The following is a 26,215-nucleotide window of genomic DNA, read 5'->3' as shown; positions in this document are numbered from 1 at the left end:
AGCTGAAAAATCAACGTAAAGAGGTAATCTACTGTTCTGGGACCATAAAGCAAGCCCTCCTCTGCTTTGAAATGGCCCTGCTGGGTGCTTTTGCCCATTTTACGAGTCGCGCGAGATTTTTTGGATCTCTCTCTCTCTCTCTCTCTCTCTCTCTCTCTCTCTCTCTCTCTCTTAAGTACTCCCAGCGATCCAGCATACGTTCCCTAGGTTCATTGCCTTATTATTAGATATTACATTTTCAAGTCAATAAATAATAGTTGAATGAGAAAGTAAGTGGTCTTCCGCAATTATTTATTGCTAGACAGTAGATATTTATTCTAATACGAACTTTTGTAGTGCGATACGATGGAATTAGTATCGAAAAACAATTTCTATACTTCTCTAAAAAGTGAATAAAACGTCAAATACGATAATAAGTTAACTCAGGTTTGGCCTGCTTTTGCAATAAAAAATTTCCAATAAAAACTTTTGCAATTGAAGCGATGCTTTTAAGCACAGTATCATTTATAATTATTTGGACTATTTGATACCTTCCGAACGTGAATTGTTACTCCTGAGAAATGACAGCATTTTACTATATCGTATTACTACATCATATTTTACCATATCATATTACAGTACGTGTCAAAAATATAGGATGGCTCGGAATTCGTAATACAACCGACCAGTGGCTGATTCTACGTGAAGAAATAACAAAAAGATTTGGTATAACATTTTTTTACCGGGAGCTTCGTTTTCGAGAAAATCGATTTTAAAGTTTGTTCTTCTATGCGAAGGATATTTTCGACAATATGTACTTGCATTAGTGTACTGTGTTGTAATATTGCAATAGGTAGTGCGATAAGCAATCAAAAATTTATCTATCTAATCTAATCACACAATAAATAATGTTGATAAACACTATCTCGGACGGAGACATTTGCGGTATAGAAAAAAGTTATACTAAATTTTTTTGCTATTTTCTCAAGTAGTGTCACCCTCTGCTCGGTTGTACTGCGAACTCCGGCTCACCCCGTATATCAACCCCTTAAAATTTGAATTCCACTATTCACGCTCATTAATATGTATGTATTTAATCAGCAGCCAGGTGACAATGTAACGTGGTTAATAGTGTTCGATATTTCCATAAAACTGTCCGGCTTGTTTAATTATATGCAAAGGAGCAATAGCAATAAAAATCAGAAACTCATCAGTGTTGTGAAATCGATAAAATCTACGTGTGTATATACACAATAGTACGAATCGCCGTGAAATCTCCGGTTACAAATCGGTGTAATTGTCCGAGGGACGTTGTCCCCAATAAATTTAATTATTGAAATTACTGTTTTATCAGCTATCTACCGAAACTGCATTTCAAATGTATATTTCAGAAGTGTCGATACGAACGAAAATTGTTTTTTCTTTCACGTTATCTTACCCAAGAGATTACGGTAAAAACAAATTGCCTTTTAAAGTGGATTTTCAGACGTGACGATACATAATGGAAAAATTGTTTTCGAGTATCTTTGTACGAGAAATTACAATAACAATACTCTCTCTCTCTCTCTCTCTCTCTCTCTCTCTCTCTCTCTCTCTCTCTCTCTCAAAATGTATAATTTACCGGCAAGTAGCATAAGTAGAATTGCAAAATATATGTAACTAATTGCATTGTAAAACGACGAAAAAATTTGATCGAATCAAAACAATTTGATTACCGTCATGAAATAATAATTATATTAAATAATAATAATTATATAATAATTATATAAATTATTATATTATATTATATTAATTATATAAGTAATTACATAAAAATTATATAATTTATATAATATTTACCTCATAATATTTATCTTTTCGAATCCAAAAACGTTTTTTTATTTATATTTCCTTTTATCGTCAATAATAAGTAAATTGTTTCAATTTGTCGACCCTGAATATAGCACTTTATCGGCAAATTTTTGATACTCCGTCGAAATTCGGGAAAAGATAGTAATTCGGGAAGGATAGTAGAAAACAAATTATTACAACATGTGTCCCATTTGATATCATGCAATGTATGTATTTGGAAATGTTCGAAGAATCTTTCACCAAATTGCGTAGATCAACTTATCATTGTAGCCACTGATACAGTCGTTTCTTTTCCTTTTTTTATAGAGTTATAGAGTTAATACATATATATATATATATATAGAAAGAGAGAGAGAGATATATATAGAGATCTATATACTCTATATATATATAACTAATTAATTATTATTATAATATATTATATATTTATAACTTTTAATTATTAATTATATATTATTAATATATATATTATTAATTAATATAAATATAACTTTATTATATATATAATTATTAATATATATATATAACTTTATAGAGTTATAGAGTTATCATTTAGTTAATAGTTGCCGATTCTTAACAACTATAAAAGCCGCAAGTCTGAACTATATATAATAGCTGTAAGGCTCGAATAATCGTATCTCCTCTTCCCGAATCGTCCATTTTTCTATGAAATCTGAGCGTCGATTAGGAAGAATTTACTGTAATTCGAAATGGCCGCGTTAGCTGTCTCGGTTGGCAGCGAATCGAAATTTATATTTTGTTGTTTCGCAAAATGTTGCAATTGCTGTTGCATCGAAGCGTTATTGAGCCGCTATCGACCTGTTTTCGTATCAGTGTGAAACTGTCGCGTCAGTTTCACAGGATATCCGGCTTTCTTCCGAGCAGTGTCTTCGACGTACATAGATATTCAGGAACAAATACGCAGCCGTCAGTATTGCCCTTTTGGTTTCGAACTTTCACGAGCTTGCGTACGGTACGTGACAGTTTGCATGTGACACCATCGGCGTGCATTCGTAGCTTTTACCGCAGGAAGCTTGCCGTAACAGAACGTAAATTACGCGACTGTTTTTTCGGGGAAAGTCGTGGTCGGCGCAACCTCGGTTAACGATTCAAAGACGAAATGGCTCGAATCCTCAAATGTTTACATCAACGTTATCCCGTACGTCCCAAACCGCCTCCAAAAAAACATCGTTTCGCAAACGCAGAAAAAGGAATTACGTCAAAACGATGGCGTACGATGTGTTTAATATTAAACTTTTGAATAACGTGGAATTTTAATGGCTATTTATTTTAAAGAAACGTAATTATAAAAAAAGTGTGAAGTTTATTATAATGCTTCAACATACGCGAACAAAAATAGTAGCAAAAACGAGATAAACGTGCTTGAATTATAATAATGAAATAATAATAATAATAATAATAAAATAGTCATGAATGACATATTGATTGAAAGGCAAATAATATTTCCAACAAATTTAATTTTGTTACATAATTTATTATTGCAATTCGGGATTGAAATTAATTGCTACGGTACAATGAACAACTGATGGCAAAAAGTGGAAGACTATAGCGATCATTTTTTACCTATCATTCACAACTTCAAGTATCGGAACATATATTATACTATACAAGATGTCCCAAAATTATAGTACTTCCGGGAAATTATTCCTGAGGTCATTCGAAGCAACATTTTCCTTTACAAAAATTTTCTCCGAGGCACCGTTAACGAGTTATCAACGAAAAACAGTGACCAATGAGAGGCGAGATCAGCCGTCGCGCGGCGGCCCGGCCAATGAGCGCACGAAGCCCAGGTCCGCTGATTGGCTCGGCCGCGTAGCGCCAGCCGAGCTCGCCTCTCATTGGTCACTGTTTTTCGTTAATAACTCGCAAACAAAGCCGCGTATCGCATTTTCGCTAAGGAAAAAGTTACTTGAAATGACCCGAGGAACCTCTCAATTCCCAAAACTACCACAATTTTGAGACAACTCGTATAACTTTGGAAAATGTACGGTACTCTGAAATAAACTTAATGCTATAAGGATAATCGTGAAATGAATACCGAAAATACCTTTATGATATCCATAAATGTGCTCCAAAATTTAGTATGCTCGATCGTTGTCGAAACTGCAGCTATTGAACAGATCAATGTCTCGTTTTATCACGTTATACGTTTTGGCACAGTAAAATCCATGAATCCAACAGTCACCGGGGTTATAGCGGAATCTGCATTTGTCAACAGTTATTGGACGCACGTAGCCGTACCAAAAGTCACATAAACACGCTCTGGTAACGTCATAAATTTACATTTCTCTATGTGCACGGTGCATTTTATTTTTAATGCGCGCAATTCATTACCGAGCCTGTGAAGGATGCCGTTCCAGAAGATTCGGGCTTCGCTGTAAAGCACGTTCTTTTTTTTTTCGTAACAAACATACCAATGCATGGTTCAGTGTTTATACGATGTTGCGGAGCTAGTCGAGTATACGTAGTAAAATGTGCGTCCAGGTGACATAATTTTCTGACGGTTATTTGAGACAGGCGAGAGACCAAAATTAAGCGCCGGTTGTGGTGCAACTGACTAATAATGCTAAATACAAAACAAAATTTTTAAACGGTTTTATTATTATTAATTACACTTCATATGATTAGTTATATTAATTTTTAAATTATATTAATATACTAATTAATTATAATCAATGGTATTTTATATCTATTGATTATATCTGTTATTACAATTGTTAATGCAAAATTTGAAGATCTCCGACAAAAGTTTATTCCTTCTCCAGATTTTGTAAAATAACAACTGGAATATAGAAATTTTCGTAAAACTTTGCAGTCTAATAATTTAAATATTTACAAGCTCTGGGATATGGTATATTTATTACGTAAAATTTCTGCGGCTATATAATTTTCACTTTAGCTCAGTATCGGAAATTCTGTATATTTTAGCGTTAGCGCTTTTGAAGAATAAAAACAGACCGCGTTGCCGCGCGGTATACCTCGCTTGCCACGGAACTCTTTTATTTCCTCTAGGAAAAACAAAATCTGCGGTTGTTGTTTTTTTAACAATTCCCTAGAACGAAGCTCGCCCTCTCTCCCTGTTGCACGGTGTGCTTAAAATTTTACCTCAGCTCCGTAGTTTTCAAGATAAAGTGAAAAGTACTTCAGAAAATCCGCGCGCGTTTAAAATATTCATAGTTTTATGCGACGCTACGTTACTTTGTCAAACGAAGACTACGAGATTGTTTTATGCGATAATTTTGTACAACGTTTTATAAAAATGCGTACACGAAATGTGTTTCCTTACGAAGTTATTCCTCGCTGCTGTTCTTACGTCAAAAGACAAATTCGCGCCCGAGGGATCTATCTGGCGCGTTGACGTTATTAACTTTAAAGGCACGCGGAAGTTTCATTTATGTAACTTAAGATTTACTATTGCAGTTCCCGCCGCAGTGTACGCAATGTATACTACGTGTTTGCGGTAACAGTTCCCCTGTATTTAATGGATTTACGAGAACCCGGCATGATTAATTTAGCTTAGACAAGCCGTGTAATTAAGACAATTCGTTCTCGAGGTTTCGCCTGGTGGCGTTAATATAGTCCTTTAATCGAAGAAACACCATATCGCATACAGTAATAACAGGTCTATTTTAATGTTTATGTTTGCTTTACCTTTCATAGTCCAAGCAATTACGCCTTTTCGTGCAGGGTCCTCCAAAAAGCTCAGAACTGTCAACAAGACGTTTTCGAAGCAAGCGTTCGAAAACACAAGTTTTAAGGTGTTAAAATTATACGAACATCGAATATTCATAAGTTCTATCGAATATTCATAGCCATTTGTCCCCGAATAGAGGGATCAAGGTCTCGCGAAGGTAAACATCATGTTTTTAATGTAACGCTTCGTCTTTTATCGTACGGTGTTCAAGCTGTCGAGAAGACCTTTCTCAAACACCTCTCTTCTTTTTTATAAAAATTGCCCGGGTTCTGAGCTTCCACATCTTTATGTAGCGTGTTCCCAGCATTAGCATTATCCAGAGAGTAACCAAATGGAGATTGCACGGTCGACATCAACGCATACTCGCCCCTGCACCCTATTCTGCACCCTCTTACACGTCCGCAAAGTGGTGTAAAGTCTGACGATGCAATATCCACATGGTACGCGTTGAGATTTCAGACCTGTAGTCAAGCTGAACATGCTTTTCGCGTTATTTTGCACAGGAGATCGTCAATGTCGCCGAACAATTTTAACATTACTGTCTGTTCATTTGTTCACTTAAAAAGAAAACGATTTGAATGAATTTAATTTGATTTAATTAATTTTAAAAAAATTAAATTACTGTTTATTCATTTGAGTAATTTAATAACTCGTATATAATAACGTTTGTCTTACCTAAGTTCCGTAAAGTTTCTGAATTTCTACCTTAGAGGTCTTCTATAAACTAATAATATTCCCATGTATTAGATTGTCCCATAAGTTTCTTTCCTTCTTTTGATACGAAATTAATACACGATATTTATTGTTCCAGGTTGATTTATTTTGTTATACAGGAAAGTCCGAAATTATGTTACCTCCAGGAAATGAGGGGTTCCTGAGGTTATTTGAAGTAATTTTTTCCTTTGCGAAAATGCAATCCGAGCATTTGTTTACGAGTTATTAACGAAAAACGGTGACCAATGGGAAGCGAGAGCTCGCCTAGCACTAGGCGTCCGTGCCAACGCGCGGTCGAAGCCTAGTTCCGCTGATTGGCTCGGCCGCCTAGCGCTGGGCGAGCTCTCGCCTCTCATTGGTCAATGTTTTTCGTTAATAACTCGTAAACAACGCCTCGCAGAAAATTTCTGTAAAGGAAAAAGTTACTCCAAATGACCTCAGGAATCCCTCATTTCCCGGAAGTACCATAATTTTGTACCAAAGTCGATTTTCTCGAAAACGGAGCCCCGAATAAAAAAATGTTTTACCAAATTCGTTTCGTCCCTGCTCGATTGTACTACGAATTCCGGCCCAGGCTGTATAATATAATAAAATTATATCAACAAGTCTTTACAGTGACTATCATAATTATCGGCAATAAAGTGATTGCGTGAATGCTTGTCGCGGCCGCGTTGTGAAATTGCTCCGAGCTGGTGTTGGTTACTTTCGCCGCCCACCGGGCTGTTCGTTCTTGAATAGTTTGCGGAGAATTAGCGGCCGCGAAACCTCATGACAAACAATCTCTCGGATTCAGCCGGGGTACGTAATTCTCATTTGCAAGGGACGGAGTTGTCGTAGCGTGTTCCCGTAAACGGCTCGAAATGAGGCGCATTATTGCTCGATCGTCCCCCAACAGTACTGCTCCTTGGGTGCCGTGCCGCAGACGTCGTCCCGTCATTTCCATCAGTAATTTGTCCCCCGCCGAATCGAATATCTATGTCATCTATTCGTTCTCTTAGGATGACGTAAGAACGGCTGAAAAGGGAGCTATCGAATTTCCCCCTTGCTTTCCCGCAGCCTCGAACACCAAAACTCGTGTTCTTTTCACCGCGCTCTCGAGACATTCTCATGGGCAGATCGACGCGATGCACCCGATGAAATTTCATCTAGGGTACATTCACGACTTCATTCGGGTCGGTTTGGTTAGAGTTTCGTTCGATAGACGAACTTCCGTTCACTGCGATTTATAACTGCGAATTCGAGCAGACGTTATTTTCTCGCGTTAACCCTTCGCAGTCGATGCCATTCTAACTTTAAATACAAAATGCTTGTTCTAATCTAAGATATTTGCATTTTATCATTTATCGCGTTATTATTATTTATTGCATTTTATACCGAATTAATATTTTATATTGAAATCGAGGCTTGTCGCTTGTACGACGGTTTCAACAGTTCTGTTTAAGTATCAACAAATTTAATAATATACATATTATTTTTCAACGTGATATAATAATTTTTGGCGGTGACTGAGAGTCACCACTCGACTGTGAAGGGTTAATATATACTAATCACAGTGAGAACGGAAGCAGTTTACTCGGATCAGCTGTTCTTTTGGACAAAAATATATTCGAACAGGTTTACGATCATTTATACTTTGATTTATCAATTTTCCGCAATATACTTCTTGAGGTATTTCTTATAAATAATAATTAATTATGTAATTTATGTAATTTTACTAATAACTTTACATCCTCAATATATTTCTTGAGGTATTTCTTATAAATAATAATTAATTATGTAATTTATGTAATTTTACTAATAACTTTACATCCTCAATATATTTCTTGAGGTATTTCTTATAAATAATAATTAATTATGTAATTTATGTAATTTTACTAATAACTTTACATCCTCAATATGTTTCTTGAGGTATTTCTTATAAATAATAATTAATTATGTAATTTATGTAATTTTACTAATAACTTTACATAATTTATGACATCTGAAAGAGTAAGGAGAGGCATTAATAATTTCGTTACATAGAAAATATAGAACATGGCTTGTAAAATAAACAGCAAATTTCTAATCAATTTTACGCACATTTAATTGTGTAATCCGAGTCTTGACCATATAATAGAGAAAGTAATATCGTCTTTCGCTATTGACGTGCTTTCAATAACTTTGAGTAAACGATGTTCGAAATATTTCTGCTATCCAATACAATGTACTCCGCGTCATATATTGTGGAACACGCTCGGAACACGGTAGAATTTAGTATTATCGATATCGTTCCCTTTCATCAAGTTGTTACATATTAAATTTGTGTTGCTGCAACGCCATGTATTGCTGTTTCATATAATATGTGGGTCATAGGTTCGTGCGGCTTAAATTTCAATAATAATAATAATTGTTTAACGTTAATAATTGTGTAATCGTCTCGCGTGTTATGCGATAGCTTTGATTTACAGCTGTTGTGCGATTTTTTTCTTATTCATTCTGTGCGAGTAACAGGGCGATTAATTTCTGGTTGTCGAGACAACCAGAGTGAACGTCTCCGATATATAAGGCGTCCAAAAATTATGGTACTTCCGGGAAATGAGGGGTTCCTGAGGTTATTTGAAGTAATTTTTTCCTTTACAAAAATTTTCTCCGAGGCTTCGTTTACAAGTTATTAACGAAAAAACAGTGACCAATGAGAAGCGAGCTCGGCTGGCGCTACGCGGCTGAGCCAATCAACGGAACTGGGCTTCGCGCGCTCATTGACCGGGCCGCCGCGCGCCAGCTGATTTTGCTTCTCATTGGTCACTGTTTTTTGCTAATAATTCGTTAACGAAGCCGCGGATTGCATTTTCGCTAAGGAAAAAGTTACTTCAAATGACCTCAGGAAACTCTCATTTCTCGGAAGTACCATAATTTTGGGACACTTTGTATTTTGCTAGAGATACGATTAAATCGTAAATATTCATCCTTGTTAAATCGACGCTTCATAGTTTTCAAAAAATTGATCGCTTTTTTACGAATGATCAATTATTATGATGAATTATTACAACTTTCTGGCATGGCGATGCTCAGCTTCTGCAAATGTGGAAAATGTGAATAGTAGTTCGAGGAAATTTTCGAAGACGGTTTTAAAAGTTTTGGGAAGAGAATAGTGAGTTACGTTATTGATCGAGAAAAACGATGATGCTAAAACGTCGAAGAAGGTGGAGCTGTATAAAAATTTACGACCCCAAGATCCTCGAAATCGTCATGGAGGTCCTCAACTATTCGGCAGGCGTTCGAATTTCTAAAAGGGGTGAAAATGTCTGGCGACTCGATGCGCGTTGATATTTGACAAGTTTTTACAGCTGCATCGTGTCACGCGTCCACTGAAAAATTGCATAAAAAAACAGGGAAATTAGATAGAAGTCATGCTTAAATGTATAATTATCAAACTGCGGATATTTAGACAACTTTTCGTGTTCATACGACATTTTACAAAAATTAGATTTGCAGAGAAATGTTTTTCATCAACTGAAAGATTATTTATTCTCAAAGAAAATAAAGCTGCTATTAGACCTCGTTAATTTAAAAATTTTCGCACTCCTTAAAAATCTGCGCATGCCATAAATCCATAAAATTCAACGGACTAATTATTATCGCAAATTATTATTGAGTAAAAAGAATTGCTTAATCAGAATTTTGTTCAGGGGATGAAAATGTAAGTGGGTCAAAAATGACTCGAGAAATACGATGGAAATAAATACCAATAAAATAAATAGCTGGCAAAAATGTATTATTATTATATGAAGTCCATTATTATTCGTCCATTGTTATTATTTATTAGCAAGATTATTATATTTGTTCGAATTCACTGAGAATGGAACATTTGGTACATGATAATCTAATAATTACGATGGATCATATTTCGCTTAATAAACATTGTGTTTAAGCAAATTTCATTCCAATGTTTCGAATAGGTCACCCTTAACGGGCGTCGGATTATATTCGGCTGAAACTTCGCGTCGTAAATAAATTCTTGAAACGGGCGGACCAAAGAAAAATTGAGGCAGATAGGAGAAGGAAATATATAATTTCAGGACGAAATGGAAGAGAAGGGATTCATCCAAGTAAGCTGATCCGTAATCCTTTCGCTGTCGTCAGATACAAAGCTTTAGGGTTGATGAGCTTAGCGCTTCCTGACTTTCGGGACTATGTTAAGCTCCTTTAAAAAGCGGATCACCTTCGTGTCTTATCTTGTAAATGTAAAAGGCAACTTACTGCATGTACGGAACTGTTAAACACCTCTGCACGTGTTGACTAATTTCAACTGGATGGACGTATTAGGATCACGCGTACCAGTATCATACACTTCTCGTAATTACTATTTCTAATTAATTTTGTCTACCGATTCAGGGACCTTTTCGTCCACGTAATCTAGGAAACTTCAGCACCCGTCGAAACTGTCGCGTTCTTTAATGGTTTTTAATTCGGTAATCTCTCGTTTTATTTGCGAAATATTGAAATATTACGGAAAAGGACATAAACCTTAGCAGTATTTGTACCAGAAAATTACGGGATCTCTAGATTTTTTAATGTAAAGTGTCACACGAAAACTCGGTTACACCTTTTGACACGATATTGTAACATTAATTTTCCAAAGTATCTTCCTAATTTGCTAAACTGAAAACATATGAACAATTGTACTGGTTTCATTTCAATATTATTCACGTGAATTGTTCATAGCAAATAATTGAGCATTTGCATCGAAATATAAGTGGATTATTAATAATAATATTAATAATATAATAATATTGATAATATAATAATACTGATAATACAATAATATTGATAATATAATAATATTAATAATATTAATAATATTGATAATATAATAATACTGATAATACAATAATATTGATAATATAATAATATTAATAATATTAATAATATTGATAATATAATAATACTGATAATATAATAATACTGATAATACAATAATACTGATAATATAATAATATTGATAATATAATGATATTGATAATATAATAATACTGATAATACAATAATATTTATAATATAGTAATATTAATAATATAAGTGAATTACAGCTCGACTAATTTTGTGGTCACACGGACGATTTTCACAGACATTATAATGACACTTTTGCATATTCGAACATTACGGAACGCACACTAAAAACCTTTATAAATGGCTTGAAACGACGACACATAATACATTTGGTAATTATCTACCGACATCAATCAATTTCAATTTTGTTACTATACTATAGATTATATAAAGGAGATAATGTATTCGCATCAACTTGTAATACTATACGGTCCCAGGGAGCCGATACTCAATCAAGGCACGGCGCTAATTATGTACCGACAGTGAGTAAAGTTCCGAGAGCTGCACGAAATCAAGACTGAAAATCCGTGCAAACATCAATGTTCGAAATTGTTCATTCAACGAAATTGTGATTCAGAAACATAAGATCTCTCTGTCGCTTCGTATATTACAATATCAAATAAGATTCTCTACGTTGCTTCGTCTGTTATAACATACTATATACCTCGTTCGTTGCCACTAGCTAAACTATCGTCATTATACATACACTAAAGTATACAGCTGTAGGTATAGGATAGGATAAACATACGATATACCAAAGGGTATTATTTCGGTGCACTTCTGACATCGTGATCTGCTATCAAAACACGAAATCACGTTCATGATTAACAATTCAGATTCCTAACTATTGCAACGATCGTAATTGCCGGATAACTGATGTATTAAAAGAAAATGTAATCGGTGACCACGATTAACTCAATTTAATAATGATGCAGTTCTGTTTTTGATTATGGTTAACTAAAAAAGAAAAAATAGTATTGTATGGTGTAATATGGTAGTTGGAATGATACTGAATACAGTAATTTCTCTCAGAAAAAAATGTTCGGAGGTCGGAATTGAAACCGGCAGATCTGAGAATACTAAGTCGTGATTATTTGGGTCCCGCGGCTCGTTTTTAAAGAAATTCGGGGCAGTCGATAAGAAAGGCAGTGCTCAGCATATCAGTGTACATTAATATGAAGTTATAGAAATGCTAGAATAGAAATGGTGATTTAACTTCTTATTTCTAATTTTTTGCCACGATTCGAAGGCAATTCGGAGGCCGCGTGATACGATTCGAAGGCAATTAGAAGGCAATTCGGAGGCCTCATGTCACGATTTCAAGGCAATTCGGGGGCCACATGTCACGATTTGAAAGCAATTCGGAGGCCATATGTCATGATTTGAAGGCAATTCGGAGGCCACATGCCACGATTTAAAGGCAATTCAGAGATTTGAAGGCAATTGGGAGATTTGAAGGCAATTCGGAGATTTGGGGACAATTCGGAGATTTGAAGGCATTTCGAAAATTTGAAGGCAATTCGGAGATTTGAAGGCAATTCAGAGATTTGAAGGCAATTCGGAGATTTGGGGGCAATTCGGAGATTTGGGGGCAATTCGGAGATTTGAAGGCAATCTAGAGATTTGAAGGAAATTCGGAAACTTGAAAGCAATTCGAAAATTTGAATGCAATTCGAAAATTTGAAGGCAATTCGAAGATTTGAAAGCAATTCGGAGATTTGAAGGCAATTCGGAGATTTGAAGGCAATTCGGAGATTTGAAGGCAATCTAGAGATTTGAAGGAAATTCGGAAATTTGAAAGCAATTCAGAGATTTGAAGCCAATTCGGAGATTTGAAGGCAATCTAGAGATTTGAAGGAAATTCGGAAACTTGAAAGCAATTCGAAAATTTGTATGCAATTCGAAAATTTGAAGGCAATTCGAAGATTTGAAAGCAATTCGGAGATTTGAAGGCAATTCGGAGATTTGAAGGCAATCTAGAGATTTGAAGGAAATTCGAAAATTTGAAGGCAATTCGAAGATTTGAAAGCAATTCGAAGATTTGAAGGCAATTCGAAGATTTGAAAGAAATTCGGAGATTTGAAGGCAATTCAGAGGCCACATGCCACGATTCGAAGACAATTCGGAGGCCACATGACACGATTCGAAGACAATTCGAAGGCGATTCGGAGACATTTCGGAGGCCACGTGCCACAATCCAACGGTCACGTAGCTAGTACCTACCACGTACCTCGTAGCTCCGCGGTTTTTCTTACCTAACACACTCAAACAGACCATTTTGTGTTGTCATCCGGGAATTCGCGTCGCGTCAGCATCACACGCTTGACCGGCTCCGTCGGCCCTTAGCATCGGCGTAGCTATAAATTACATAGGCGTAGAGCTGGCACAGGGAAATTCACATCAACCCGAAATTTAGTATTTCCAGGAGAAATTACTGTAGTTCTTAGAAAATATCTATGATGGATGAGAATGTGTCGCCAAATGTAATCATTAATCACTTTTATTAACGAATTGCAAAAGTAATCATAAAATCGATCACAACTGGAAAATGGTTGGAATTCAACTGCGTGCAATGTATCTCATGTAATTTTGACATGAAATCTTTTATTCGCCCTGGCACCGAGCTCGATTTTCACTTCGTAAAAGTAATATAATCGGCGGAGCGAAAACTCGCGTATCATTAATTCAATCACTATATTCAATGCTAATGAACTGCGATGTTCCAAGCCATTAACCGACGCAGTTACTAGGAAATAAGTTCGTAAAGGCAACTTTCCGAAGCCAAATGAATTTTCTTTTCAATTAACGAATCCGACCTCCATTGCTTGGCTAGACCTTGTTACTGAACACATAATGATGAGGTATATAAGTTTTAAAAGCAGTCGTTAGTAGATTATATTTGTTAATAATACACAAGTCAAATAATTATACTTAAGCAACGTAACATTATACTTAAATCGATTTTCAACAGGAATTTCAAAAGTCCTATAATTCAATTAATATATCTAATGTTCGAATTAGTGAAGGTAAATTAAGTTTATCGTTTACATAATTTATAACAAGTAATTTAAAATAATTTTATGTGCTGCCTACCATTTTATAGTTTTTACGGTTTAGTCGAAATTAGGTTTCTCAAATATTTAGGATGATGGAGAAGAACGTTCCTTAAATTTGCGTTCAACGCGTCAAAGTATATTTTTCTTATAGAAGAATCGCCTAATTAATGGTTATCGAAACGCGAGAATAGTATTTAATAGTGTTACCTGCACTTTGTTCATTGTTCATCGCAATATTATTTAACGCTAGATTTACGGATCCCGTCAAAATGACGGATCGCTAATTTTTTAATTTACGATTTTTCATATATTATATAAATAATATTATATTATATTATGACAAATGTTACAATAACACTTGTGAAAAATCAGAATAAATGTCTCGTTGTTACTTTTATAAACTAATATAAAACAGCTGTTTTTTGTGTGCTCCGTAAATCTAGCGTTAATGCTCGTTTAAGTATTATCGTTCCATTTGATTTTGCAATTATGTATAAATACATACGTGTATCGCATGCACGTTTCAGCTTGTAGATCACGAAAGGCGACTGTCAACTTCTGCCTCAAGGACAATGGCTGCGATGAGTTTAGGATTCATTGTTATGGTCACACCATGGACGATTCAGGAAGTTGTCGCAGCGTGCACCGGAAGCAAACCACCGCCATTCCTCGACTTTCTCGCCACGTGGCTCGCTCTATCCAACAGCTTTTGGAATCCATTTCTATACTGGCTGTTCAACAATCATTTTCGCCGGATTTCTAGAGAAATCCTTTACACTAAAGTAAGTACGGACAGCCGCTTAATCAATTAAACGTATTTAATTGGAAATATCAAATAATAGAGAAAATTCATATGAAATATTTAAAATCTGCAAGCCACAAGTAAATGTTCTATCGAATTACTGTAAATTACACTACAAAATATTATATCAATTGTATATTAATAAAATATCAATATTATATATAATATCAATTAAACGTATTTAATTGGAAATATCAAATAATAGGGAAAATTCATATGAAACATTTAAAATCTGTAAGCCACAAGTAAATGTTCTATTGAATTATTGTAAATTACACTACAAAATATTATATCAATTATATATTAATATTTAATATCAATTATATATTAATATAATATCAATATTATATATAATATCAATTAAACGTATTTAATTGGAAATATCAAATAATAGGGAAAATTCATATGAAATATTTAAAATCTGCAAGCCACAAGTAAATGTTCTATCGAATTACTATAAATTACACTACAAAATATTATATCAATTATATATTAATATTTAATATCAATTATATATTGATATAATATCAATATTATGTATAATATCAATTAAACGTATTTGATTGGAAATATCAAATAATAGGGAAAATTCATATGAAATATTTAAAATCTGCAAGCCACAAGTAAATGTTCTATTGAATTATTGTAAATTACACTACAAAATATTATATCAATTATATATTAATACAATATCAATATTATATACAATATCAATTAAACGTATTTAATTGAAAATATCAAATAATAGAGAAAATTCATATGAAATATTTAAAATCTGCAAGTCACAAGTAAATGTTTTATTGAATTATTGTAAATTGCACTACAAAATATAATTATAATCACCTCCGTTGAATTATTGAAACAGAGAAAGAAAGAAAATATCGGATCGTCTTCTCCGTTCGTTAAAAAGTTGCAGACTTTCGGTCTCCGGAGCCTCAATTTTTCAGGCTGTGTGCCACCGAGAAACCCTGACGTAGATAATAATGAATGTTGTTTGTTAACACAGATCTAGAAAATATTGTTGCGCTGTATCGCAGCATCTCCGTTTGAAAGAACAAAAAAAATGTATGTAATGATAAAGCGATGAAAAAACGTCCACACGCGTACCGCGATTTATTCGAACGTGCACGGTTCCTGCGAAACGACACAGAGCTAATACTTTTTACGGTTTAACGAGCTTCTTTTCCTTTGCGTTTCGCGCCCATTTTCTTGCTATTCACTGATTCAGCATGTCACGATACGTTACGTTGACCCTCGCAGTAACGATCATATATCTTCGTGCTTCGACTTTACAGCCCATGAATTCCGAAAAGCTTGTCGGGGCCCAGTAAATTCTACTCTCCCCGGGAACGTACACGTTTCCACTCACTTGCTGGTGATGTGCCTGCGGGCTGGGAATCATTATTTATTAGAATACTTCATCGAAAACCGATTAGTCTGCTTCCCTACGTGAAATAAACGTTCCGCTCGGTTTATCCAAGTTTTTTCCGACGAGTTCGTCCGAAATTAGCAGGCTTCAAACTTTTCGGCGATGTGAAGTTTTTCTTCGTCAGTCGACAGAGACAGGATCTAAATTGGGTTTTGAAAAATTCTAGTACGTAAGAAAAAGCGAGACTGCGGTAAATATTCTCTCTAATCGACGGTCAATTTGGAAACAAAAATGGACAGTTTGGGATGAGGAGGCTCGAATAATCGTATCTCCTCTTCCCGAATTGTCAATTAGGGAGAATTTACTGTATTCTGTAATTGAATAGAATCTTGGCCCATAAATTATAAAACGAAATGAACATAAAATTCGCAATTCTTGATTCATTTACACTCTATAATTACCAGATTCCGAATTTTGAACAAAATTCTACTGGACAAATTTATATGGAAATTTATATGGAATTGAGGTCAAACGAAATTTTTATTTTTTCTATCAGATCATTCCAAAATCAAGCGGTCGCAGTTTTGGACGCATGTTTTTATAGATCATTCTAAAATTTCTTAGACTTTTAGAACTCCGTGCACGATTCAAAATCTTGTAATTAGTTTCTTGGAAACGTAACTTTTGAAGTTATTTTTGAGCAAAATTTTAAACGTTCATAATTTATTGACAGATATCGACACGATATCACCGACATTACGTGTATAAAAATTGAAAGTTCAATTTAAAAAATACGATATCCTAGATATTTACGTCTTAAGTTACCAGTTTTGTGAAAGAGCGAGTTATTTCTTAAAAAATACAATAAATTCTCCCCAGTTTTTCTTTAGTTTAGAAAAGAAAGATACGATTAATCGAGCCTCGCGGCTCACTTTTACAGTTGCCGATTGTCAACAATTCTAAAAGGGTCAATTCTTCAAGGCTCAAATAATCGTACTTTCTCTTCCTAAATTGTCCATTTTCGTTTACAAGCCGAAGGAAAATTGGGTTAAATTTACTCTAAATATTTCACGAGTGCTAATAATGCTCGACGAATTTTCTGTCTAGCATTAAGTCATAGTTTCTCAAATAAAATACTATGGACATTGTTAAATGATATTCTTCTAAATAAATGCATCTTGCTGTCAAAGAGTTTGAAAATGGAACGTTCTGTCTAGCATAGGTCGTAGTTTCTCAAATAAAATACTATGGACATTGTTAAATTATATTCTTCTAAATAAATGCATCTTGCTGTCAAAGAGTTTGAAAATGGAACGTTCTGTCTAGCATAGGTCATAGTTTCTCAAATAAAATACTATGGACATTGTTAAATGATATTCTTCTAAATAAATGCATCTTGCTGTCAAAGAGTTTGAAAATGGAACGTTCTGTCTAGCATAGGTCATAGTTTCTCAAATAAAATACTATGGACATTGTTAAATGATATTCTTCTAAATAAATGCATCTTGCTGTCAAAGAGTTTGAAAATGGAACGTACGCATGTCCGAGAGAATAGGTTGACAAAATATCCGTGGTCGAAAAGAAATTCTCCAAGAGTGTGACCCTTCGACGTTGAATAATTCATCTCGATATTTTCGATAGCATAAAGGGAATAAGAAAATCTATGAAACTCTATGTTATTCTCAATTTGTACATTTTCGTAGACCGGAAAGAATGGTAGATCATTGAATAGTTCTTGTATCATACGTTTGCGCAGATATTATGTAGACCAAAGCCATTGGGATCGAAACAACACTGTTGCGCAACCAGCACTGGCGGTCTTGACGTTTGCAGCATGGCCGGTGTTGATTTATCAGGTATGTATGTAAACTATCTGGCCGCATCAGGGAAATAAATACGGCATAAAGCGTTTTTGCGTATCATTACTGCAATCCAAATATTGACCATCGTCCAACGTACTATACTATATATATGTATATGAGCGCACAGTTCACTGAAACGCGGCGCAGCACCTCGGATCTACATAACCGATAACAAAACTGCGGATCTTTTTTACATAATCCAATTTTCTATGTATAAACACGTTGAAGAACCGTTTACTTCGGGCTACGTACAGTTACTCGCAAAAGTATTCGGGAACTGGTACAACTTCCATTTCTACGCCTATGTTTAAATATTACAGGGAAATATGTAATCCTTTACGGTATATTAAGGTGGGGTATATAAATTTCGAAATGCAAGAAATTTTCGATGTAATTTATTTCGATTAAACTTTCGTGTAAAATGTTACCGACATAATTGAGAAAGTATTTTGAAAAACGTCGAATTTCTTAATGCATCTGGAGACATTGCAATGGTAAAATTGGAATGCATTTTTGGCCCATTTGCCCGTTAATATCGATGTAATATGAGGAAATTCAATCAGAAATGCATTTAATACTTATTCGGACGCCTTATAAAATTCAGTTGGAAAGTTATAAAAATAAATTTGAAATGCTACTTTCTTTTTTATATTTTAAATAATAATCGAAAGTTTTTTGTATTTTGACACTATTATACTCTATATTATAGAGTATATATTATTATTCTCTATATTATAGAGTATATATTATTATTCTCTATATTATACTCTACTTTAATGCACAGTAAACGATTCTTTCCCATCGATGTACATTCATTTAAATATATATAACGAAGAAGTCAAAGTTATAATAGCACATAATTTTGCACATCACTTTTTCCAGGTTTAGAACGCTGTTCAATGGATCGGTGTTCAATGGCTCGGTGTTCCTCTTCATCATTAACTAATACGCTACCGCTCCCATGGGAAACTGGACACATAGCACATAGCGATGCCACGCCTACGTGAGGTACTTTGAACAATTCATTTCTAACGCGACTTTTGCAACGTTATACATGCATATAATGACGGCCATATATTATATTATATTATATTATATTATACATTATATGTATATATGTATATGGTATTATAATACCATATAATACAATATATAATATAATACCACTTCCGGGAAATTAGAGATTCCTGAGGCTATTCGAAGCAACTTTTTCCTTTACAAAAATGTTCTCCGAGGCATCGTTTACGAGTTATTAACGAAAAAGCACTGACCAATGAGAGGCGAGAGTTCGCCTAGCGCTAGGCGGCCGAGTCAACGAGTGGTCGAAGCCCAGTTCCACTGATTGGCTCGGCCGCCTAACGCTAAGCGAGCTCGCCCCTCATTGGTCATCGTTTTTCGTTAATAACTCGTAAACGAAGCTGCGGATTGCATTTTCGCTAAGGAAAAAGTTCCTTCAAATCACCTCAGGAACCCCTTATTTCCCGAAAATACCATAATTTAGGTATTTGTTATATTTGAGACCGCTTGAAAAACGCGGTACAACTTACATGCGCGATTTATAAACGCCCGTCAATAGATGTTTTAATAATTGTCATTTGGTTAGCAATTAATTGAAATAGTTGAACACCCAAGGGCACTAAATTTGTAATGGGATCCTGAAATGCGATCTACTCGAGCGAGGAATGCCCTGGGCTATTTGTAATGGGAAAGCGGGGCATGAACTTTAAGTTGACTTCTCGTCTTCAGCAAAATTAGGAACGCGACCATAATTGTCTACGAATGTACAAGCCGAGCTTCTGCCCGCTCAGAGTGACTATTGCCTGCTCGCTTCTAACTCTAACATTAATGATGAAACTTTTGCAACTACATCTACGGCGCGCGTAGATCGCCTTGGCTCTCGCTCGGTCTCGTGGCTTTCCGCTTCCGGTTCCGACGAGAGGACACGTGCCTTGCGATCTGATCTGGCAGCTGCTTTTCCGGCCAATGTGACTTCTCTCTCAGAGACTATTATTATTCGTTCACACCCATGATCGTAAAAATCAGATCGATTGTGTTCGATTTTTTTTTATTTTTTAAATATATAATTATATATTAAATATTAATATTATATATATTAAATTATCTAATACTAACTTAATAATATAATATATTTTATAAATTATCTAATACTAACTAAATAATATAATATATATATGTATATATAAATATATTATATTATTTCATAATATATATTATTTTAATCGAAAAGTGGCTCCTTTATTGATGCAATCATAGCTAGGTAGTTAGTATTAGAATGCATTTGAATGCAACGCAGCCTAAGTTTATTCATGTCGCAATTTTAAAAAATAATAATATAATATAATATAATAATAATATAAATAATATATTATAATAATATAATAATAATATAATATAATAATAAAAAATAATAATATATAATAATAATAATAATTTTAGTATCGTTTCACGTGTTCAGTATGTGTTCTGCATCATTTTTAACCTTTAGTACGTGTGAATTCAGAGCAGAGAGTCATCATTTTACTGCTTTTGTTAACAAAAAGTACCGATCCTCGTATTATGCAATTTCGCTAAGACGAATCTCAACCGGTAGACACCTCAGTGATAATCAATAAACAATTTCTTTGATACACGTATCATGTAAAATTACAGCTTGTAAATATAGACATAATGTACCTAATTGTGCATTTCTCAATTGAAGATCATACATCGTCTGAACAAATAAAATATAAATTCTAAGACGTGCCTAAGATATACATTTTCATGTAATTATATCTTGTAAAATGAATATCTTTTTGTATAAATTTGATATACGTACAAAACACGCTCGTAGCTACTTTTCACTTATCGTTTTGCTAATTTCAAATTCGTTTCTCCGAAACGAACTTTGCGTATAAAACGTTTTATCTCGGTAATGATTTGCTGCGTATAAACCAGGAAAATTTAGTTCACCTTTTAGAAGATAATCTAGCTTCGCAGCATTCGCAAATATAAACTGAAACATTAGCAATCTCTAACGCAAGAAGTTTTCTAACGCGACAAGTGCATTTTCGACACCGAATAGGCACGCTTCATGTTTCACGCATAATAGCTAAATTAACTGTACAGTGGCTGCACAGTTCGCACACAAGAGATTGCTACGGGGACCAAAGTAGGGTCCGTAGTTAGCGAACGAGCGAAGAGAAAACGTGCGAGCATGAACGAACGCGAATGAACGGCAACGAGTGCGGATATAAACGCGAACGAATGCATTCGAGCAGACAAAGTTCAATTCACCCTATGTTTGTTCATGTCCCATCCGACAATCCGGTGTTAGTTATCGTACAATCTCGTGTAAATGAAGTACAGTAAATTCTCCCTAATTTCCCTTCAGCTTTTGAACAAAAATGGACAATTTCGGAAGAGAATTATTATTAATAATAAAATTTATCGTACAATCTCGTTGTGTAAATGAAGTACAGTAAATTCTCCCTAATTTCCCTTCAGCTTTTGAACAAAAATGGACAATTTGGGAAGAGAATTGTTATTAATAATAAAATTTATCGTACAATCTCGTTGTGTGAATGAAGTACAGTAAATTCTCCCTAATTTCCCTTCAGCTTTTGAACAAAAATGGACAATTTCGGAAGAGAATTATTATTAATAATAAAATTTATCGTACAATCTCGTTGTGTAAATGAAGTACAGTAAATTCTCCCTAATTTCCCTTCAGCTTTTGAACAAAAATGGACAATTTCGGAAGAGAATTATTATTAATAATAAAATTTATCATACAATCTCGTTGTGTAAATGAAGTACAGTAAATTCTCCCTAATTTCCCTTCAGCTTTTGAACAAAAATGGACAATTTCGGAAGAGAATTATTATTAATAATAAAATTTATCGTACAATCTCGTTGTGTAAATGAAGTACAGTAAATTCTCCCTAATTTCCCTTCAGCTTTTGAACAAAAATGGACAATTTCGGAAGAGAATTATTATTAATAATAAAATTTATCATACAATCTCGTTGTGTAAATGAAGTACAGTAAATTCTCCCTAATTTCCCTTCAGCTTTTGAACAAAAATGGACAATTTCGGAAGAGAATTATTATTAATAATAAAATTTATCGTACAATCTCGTTGTGTAAATGAAGTACAGTAAATTCTCCCTAATTTCCCTTCAGCTTTTGAACAAAAATGGACAATTTCGGAAGAGAATTATTATTAATAATAAAATTTATCGTACAATCTCGTTGTGTAAATGAAGTACAGTAAATTCTCCCTAATTTCCCTTCAGCTTTTGAACAAAAATGGACAATTTGGGAAGAGAATTATTATTAATCGATTATTCGAGCCTTGCGCCTCGTTTTTATAATTGTTGATAAAAGCAATGAAAATCGTGATGCATTTATAGCAGTCTGCATATATTATCCCGAAAAAGATGTCACATAAGTTCAACTTCATTTGTAAACAAACATTTCTAATTAATTGAAACACCGTTTGCAGAATTCACGCTTAACACAAATGATTACGAACGTTATAATAAATGTTCCACTGATCAGAATATATAATAAATGCATAAATATCCGCAGTGTAATCGTTACTAATTCGAGTTAACTTCATGTGGATTGTTTTTTTTTTAATTATGCACGTAAGAAGAGTTGTGATTGCACTATGCAAAGTATAATTGTTGCTATAAAACTGAGCCGCGAGGCTCGAATAATCGTATCTCCTTTTCCCAAATTGTTCATTTTTGTGCGCGATCTGAGCGTCAATTAGGGAGAATTTACTGTACTTTGAAAATCAGTTTCGAAGCGCCAATAGTTAGCAAATTGATGATCTTATTGGTAAATAATCCTAAATCGGAGAGCTTAATTTACACGGTATTTATGTTCATTTAAATATCAGATTTATTATCGAACTAATAATTCTTTTGAAAATTACTATCTAAGCTAATTTCAGATTGGCGGAAGATGTAATACGGATTCGTCGACTAGTTCCTTCGTTTCAATTTCTTTCCTTTTATTTATTAAAGTTTCATACTCGAGTAATTTAAGAAAAGATTATGGCGATCAATCGTGTTCGACTTATACAAAATAAAAGATACAAAGTACAAAATAAAATATACAAAGTACAAAATAAGATATACAAAATACAAAATAAAATATACAAAGTACAAAATAAAATGTACAAAGTACAAAATAAGATATACAAAATACAAAATAAAATATACAAAGTACAAAATAAAATATACAAAGTACAAAATAAGATATACAAAATACAAAATAAAATATACAAAGTACAAAATAAAATATACAAAGTACAAAATAAGATATACAAAATACAAAATAAAATATACAAAGTACAAAATAAAATATACAAAGTACAAAATAAAATATACAAAATACAAAATAAAATATACAAAGTACAAAATAAAATATACAAAGTACAAAATAAGATATACAAAATACAAAATAAAATATACAAAGTACAAAATAAAATATACAAAGTACAAAATAAAATATACAAAATACAAAATAAAATATACAAAGTACAAAATAAAATATACAAAGTACAAAATAAGATATACAAAATACAAAATAAAATATACAAAGTACAAAATAAGATATACAAAATACAAAATAAAATGTACAAAATACAAAATAAAGTAATCGTACTTACATAAACGTTTATTGAAAGTAATAACGTTGTCCCAGTTTTGAGACACCCTTTGCATTAGCGAATACTTTGCGACCTTTTGTATACTACAAGTATTAGAGAACTAGGACGTCACGACGTGCAACAATGGCAATTTGCAAGTTCGTAGTGGGTAGCAGTAAGTACGGTAGCGCCGTATCCGTGGGTAATACGTTCCAGACCCTACCGCTATTTCGTGAAACCACGGATAATAGCCGATGCTATAGTGCGCACTGTAATGGTATTCATGTACCATTTATAAACCAGTTACAGGTAAAGTTGTATTGATAAATTAGGCATAGTGAAATATCACTAACATCGCGCACGTTGCTACCTGGACTGTAGTAGCACTTTATGAATTTGCAATGTGTTATATACATATATTCTAACTTTCTAACATATATTTTAGAATATTTTGATCTTATTCTTACTTTTACAGAATCTTCCAGTCAACTAAATAAATATTCCCCATAGTTGAACTTGCATAAAATTAAATCTGAGAATGGAAATTTGCATAATGGTTGCGCGGCTTAGTAATAATAGCATACCTCAAAATTATACGTCACGATCGCCATAACATGATTCTATACTCTCGATTTAATCGATGTTAAATTAACGCAAAATTGACCACAAGTTCGAACGACTAACATTTCGCGTCAGTCATATCTGGACGACGATACTTTTTTTTACCAAACTTAGTGGATTTAAAGTGTAAAATAAACACCCTTAACACTCGGACGATGGACTCAGGGTCCATTTGGACCAGGATATTCGAATGTCAAGTTTCCGACGACTGATCCTACTGTCTCAAATTGTAGCTATACATTTTTATATATAATATATGTATATAAATATATTATATTTTGTATTTAATAATATATATAATATTATATAATAATATATTATAATATATATGTTATATTATTTATTATAATTATATAATATATATAATAATACATATATGAAATGTGTATAATATTATATAATAATATATTATAATAATATGTTATTATATTATATTATATATATAATATATATAATAATAGTAATATAGTAATATATAATAATATCACATAATAACAAATAATATATATAATATAGTAATATATTAATATAATACATACAATATAATATGTATAATATATATAATAAATATATATAATATATAAAATAATAAATAAATAAATATATATTTATTTATTTATAATTTTTATCATCGTAACAACGTTTTGTTTAAACATCGTCATCCTTTCTGTATAGAACTCGCCTAATATAACAGTCTGCACTATAACAGTCTGTCTCAAAAGTGAAGTTATCGAAGAACTAAGTCGAGATATGATTTTTCAATTACGGCGTGTTCAATCGAATGTTCTTTTTGCAGGTCGGAATGCTGCCACGCAAACAGAGGATTTAAGATCCCCGACGCAAGTTAGTTAGTATAGCGTGGCGGCAGAGTGGCACCCAACGGTTCGTGACGTTCACCAAGTACAATGGTCATCCGAAAATTTTCGAAACAATTCATCTTCCTTGCTGCGCGTGTACCGGCCGCGGTTCGTCGCGGCGGAAGTTGAAGAAACGGCACAAATTCAACGCGATCATCGACTTCGCTCAGAGTGTGCTCATGTGAAGAGCATGCCCGATCTGATTCTAGACCTTGAACATAATTAATATATAATCTCAGGTACTTACATCGTATTAAATATAAGGGAGTTGGGTACGTCAGAGAGAGAGAGAGAGAGAGAGAGAGAGAGAGAGAGAGAGAGCTTCGCCGAATCAAAGCGAGTTCGTCGGTGACCCTTACTACTACCTATAAAAGTGATTACAATTTTATATTATAGGGTATCTCGTCGTTCGATCGAACACGATGAAGCAACCCGTTCCTCCGGATCGGTGGAACCGCGGTTTTTCTCGTCGTATCGAATCGGAGTCAAAGTAACTGCCTTCGGCACTAAATACCAAATGAATAAATAAACCGTAGCTAAACGTGGAGTTCTTTTAGAGTCGACCCTTTTGCATTACATGAAAGTAATGAGGAACTAGAGGACATTTTGTAGATTACTGGATATTAGCGATAGCTATAAACGACGTTAGCCTAAAAGGACGCATCGATGAAACGCACATATTTATTATTTCTCACGGACACACACGTTCATAGTAATCGCACAAATCGCAGGTAACGATAACGTTTAAGGTGTTGTTCTAATTTCGTTGCTATCGGATCGAGATGATACTGTTCTAACGATGCAGAAATTTCTCCCTGATCCGCGCCCTCAGATTGCGCACAAAAATGGACAATTCGGGTG

The 26,215-nt window shown here is 33.9% G+C and overlaps 1 protein-coding gene across 2 annotated transcripts in view; it reads left to right on the top strand.

The window, feature by feature from the left end:
• Nucleotides 1-25,895, top strand: part of LOC117217545 (trace amine-associated receptor 8c) — a 94,227-nt gene extending 68,332 nt beyond the window's left edge. For both annotated transcript variants that reach the window (XM_033465222.2, XM_033465220.2), the window contains exons 7-10: nt 14,712-14,966; nt 18,112-18,211; nt 19,100-19,225; nt 25,294-25,895. In XM_033465222.2, coding sequence (XP_033321113.1) covers nt 14,712-14,966; nt 18,112-18,211; nt 19,100-19,224 — 480 coding nt within the window. In that variant the 3' untranslated portion in view covers nt 19,225; nt 25,294-25,895. The remainder of the gene's footprint in view (nt 1-14,711; nt 14,967-18,111; nt 18,212-19,099; nt 19,226-25,293) is intronic.
• Nucleotides 25,896-26,215: the final 320 nt, after the last annotated feature.

This window comes from Megalopta genalis, chromosome 8, assembly GCF_051020955.1.
Source record: "Megalopta genalis isolate 19385.01 chromosome 8, iyMegGena1_principal, whole genome shotgun sequence".
NCBI lineage: Eukaryota > Metazoa > Arthropoda > Insecta > Hymenoptera > Halictidae > Megalopta > Megalopta genalis.
The sequence above is the reverse complement of the archived record's forward strand: the minus strand, read 5'-3'. Positions and strand labels throughout refer to the sequence as shown.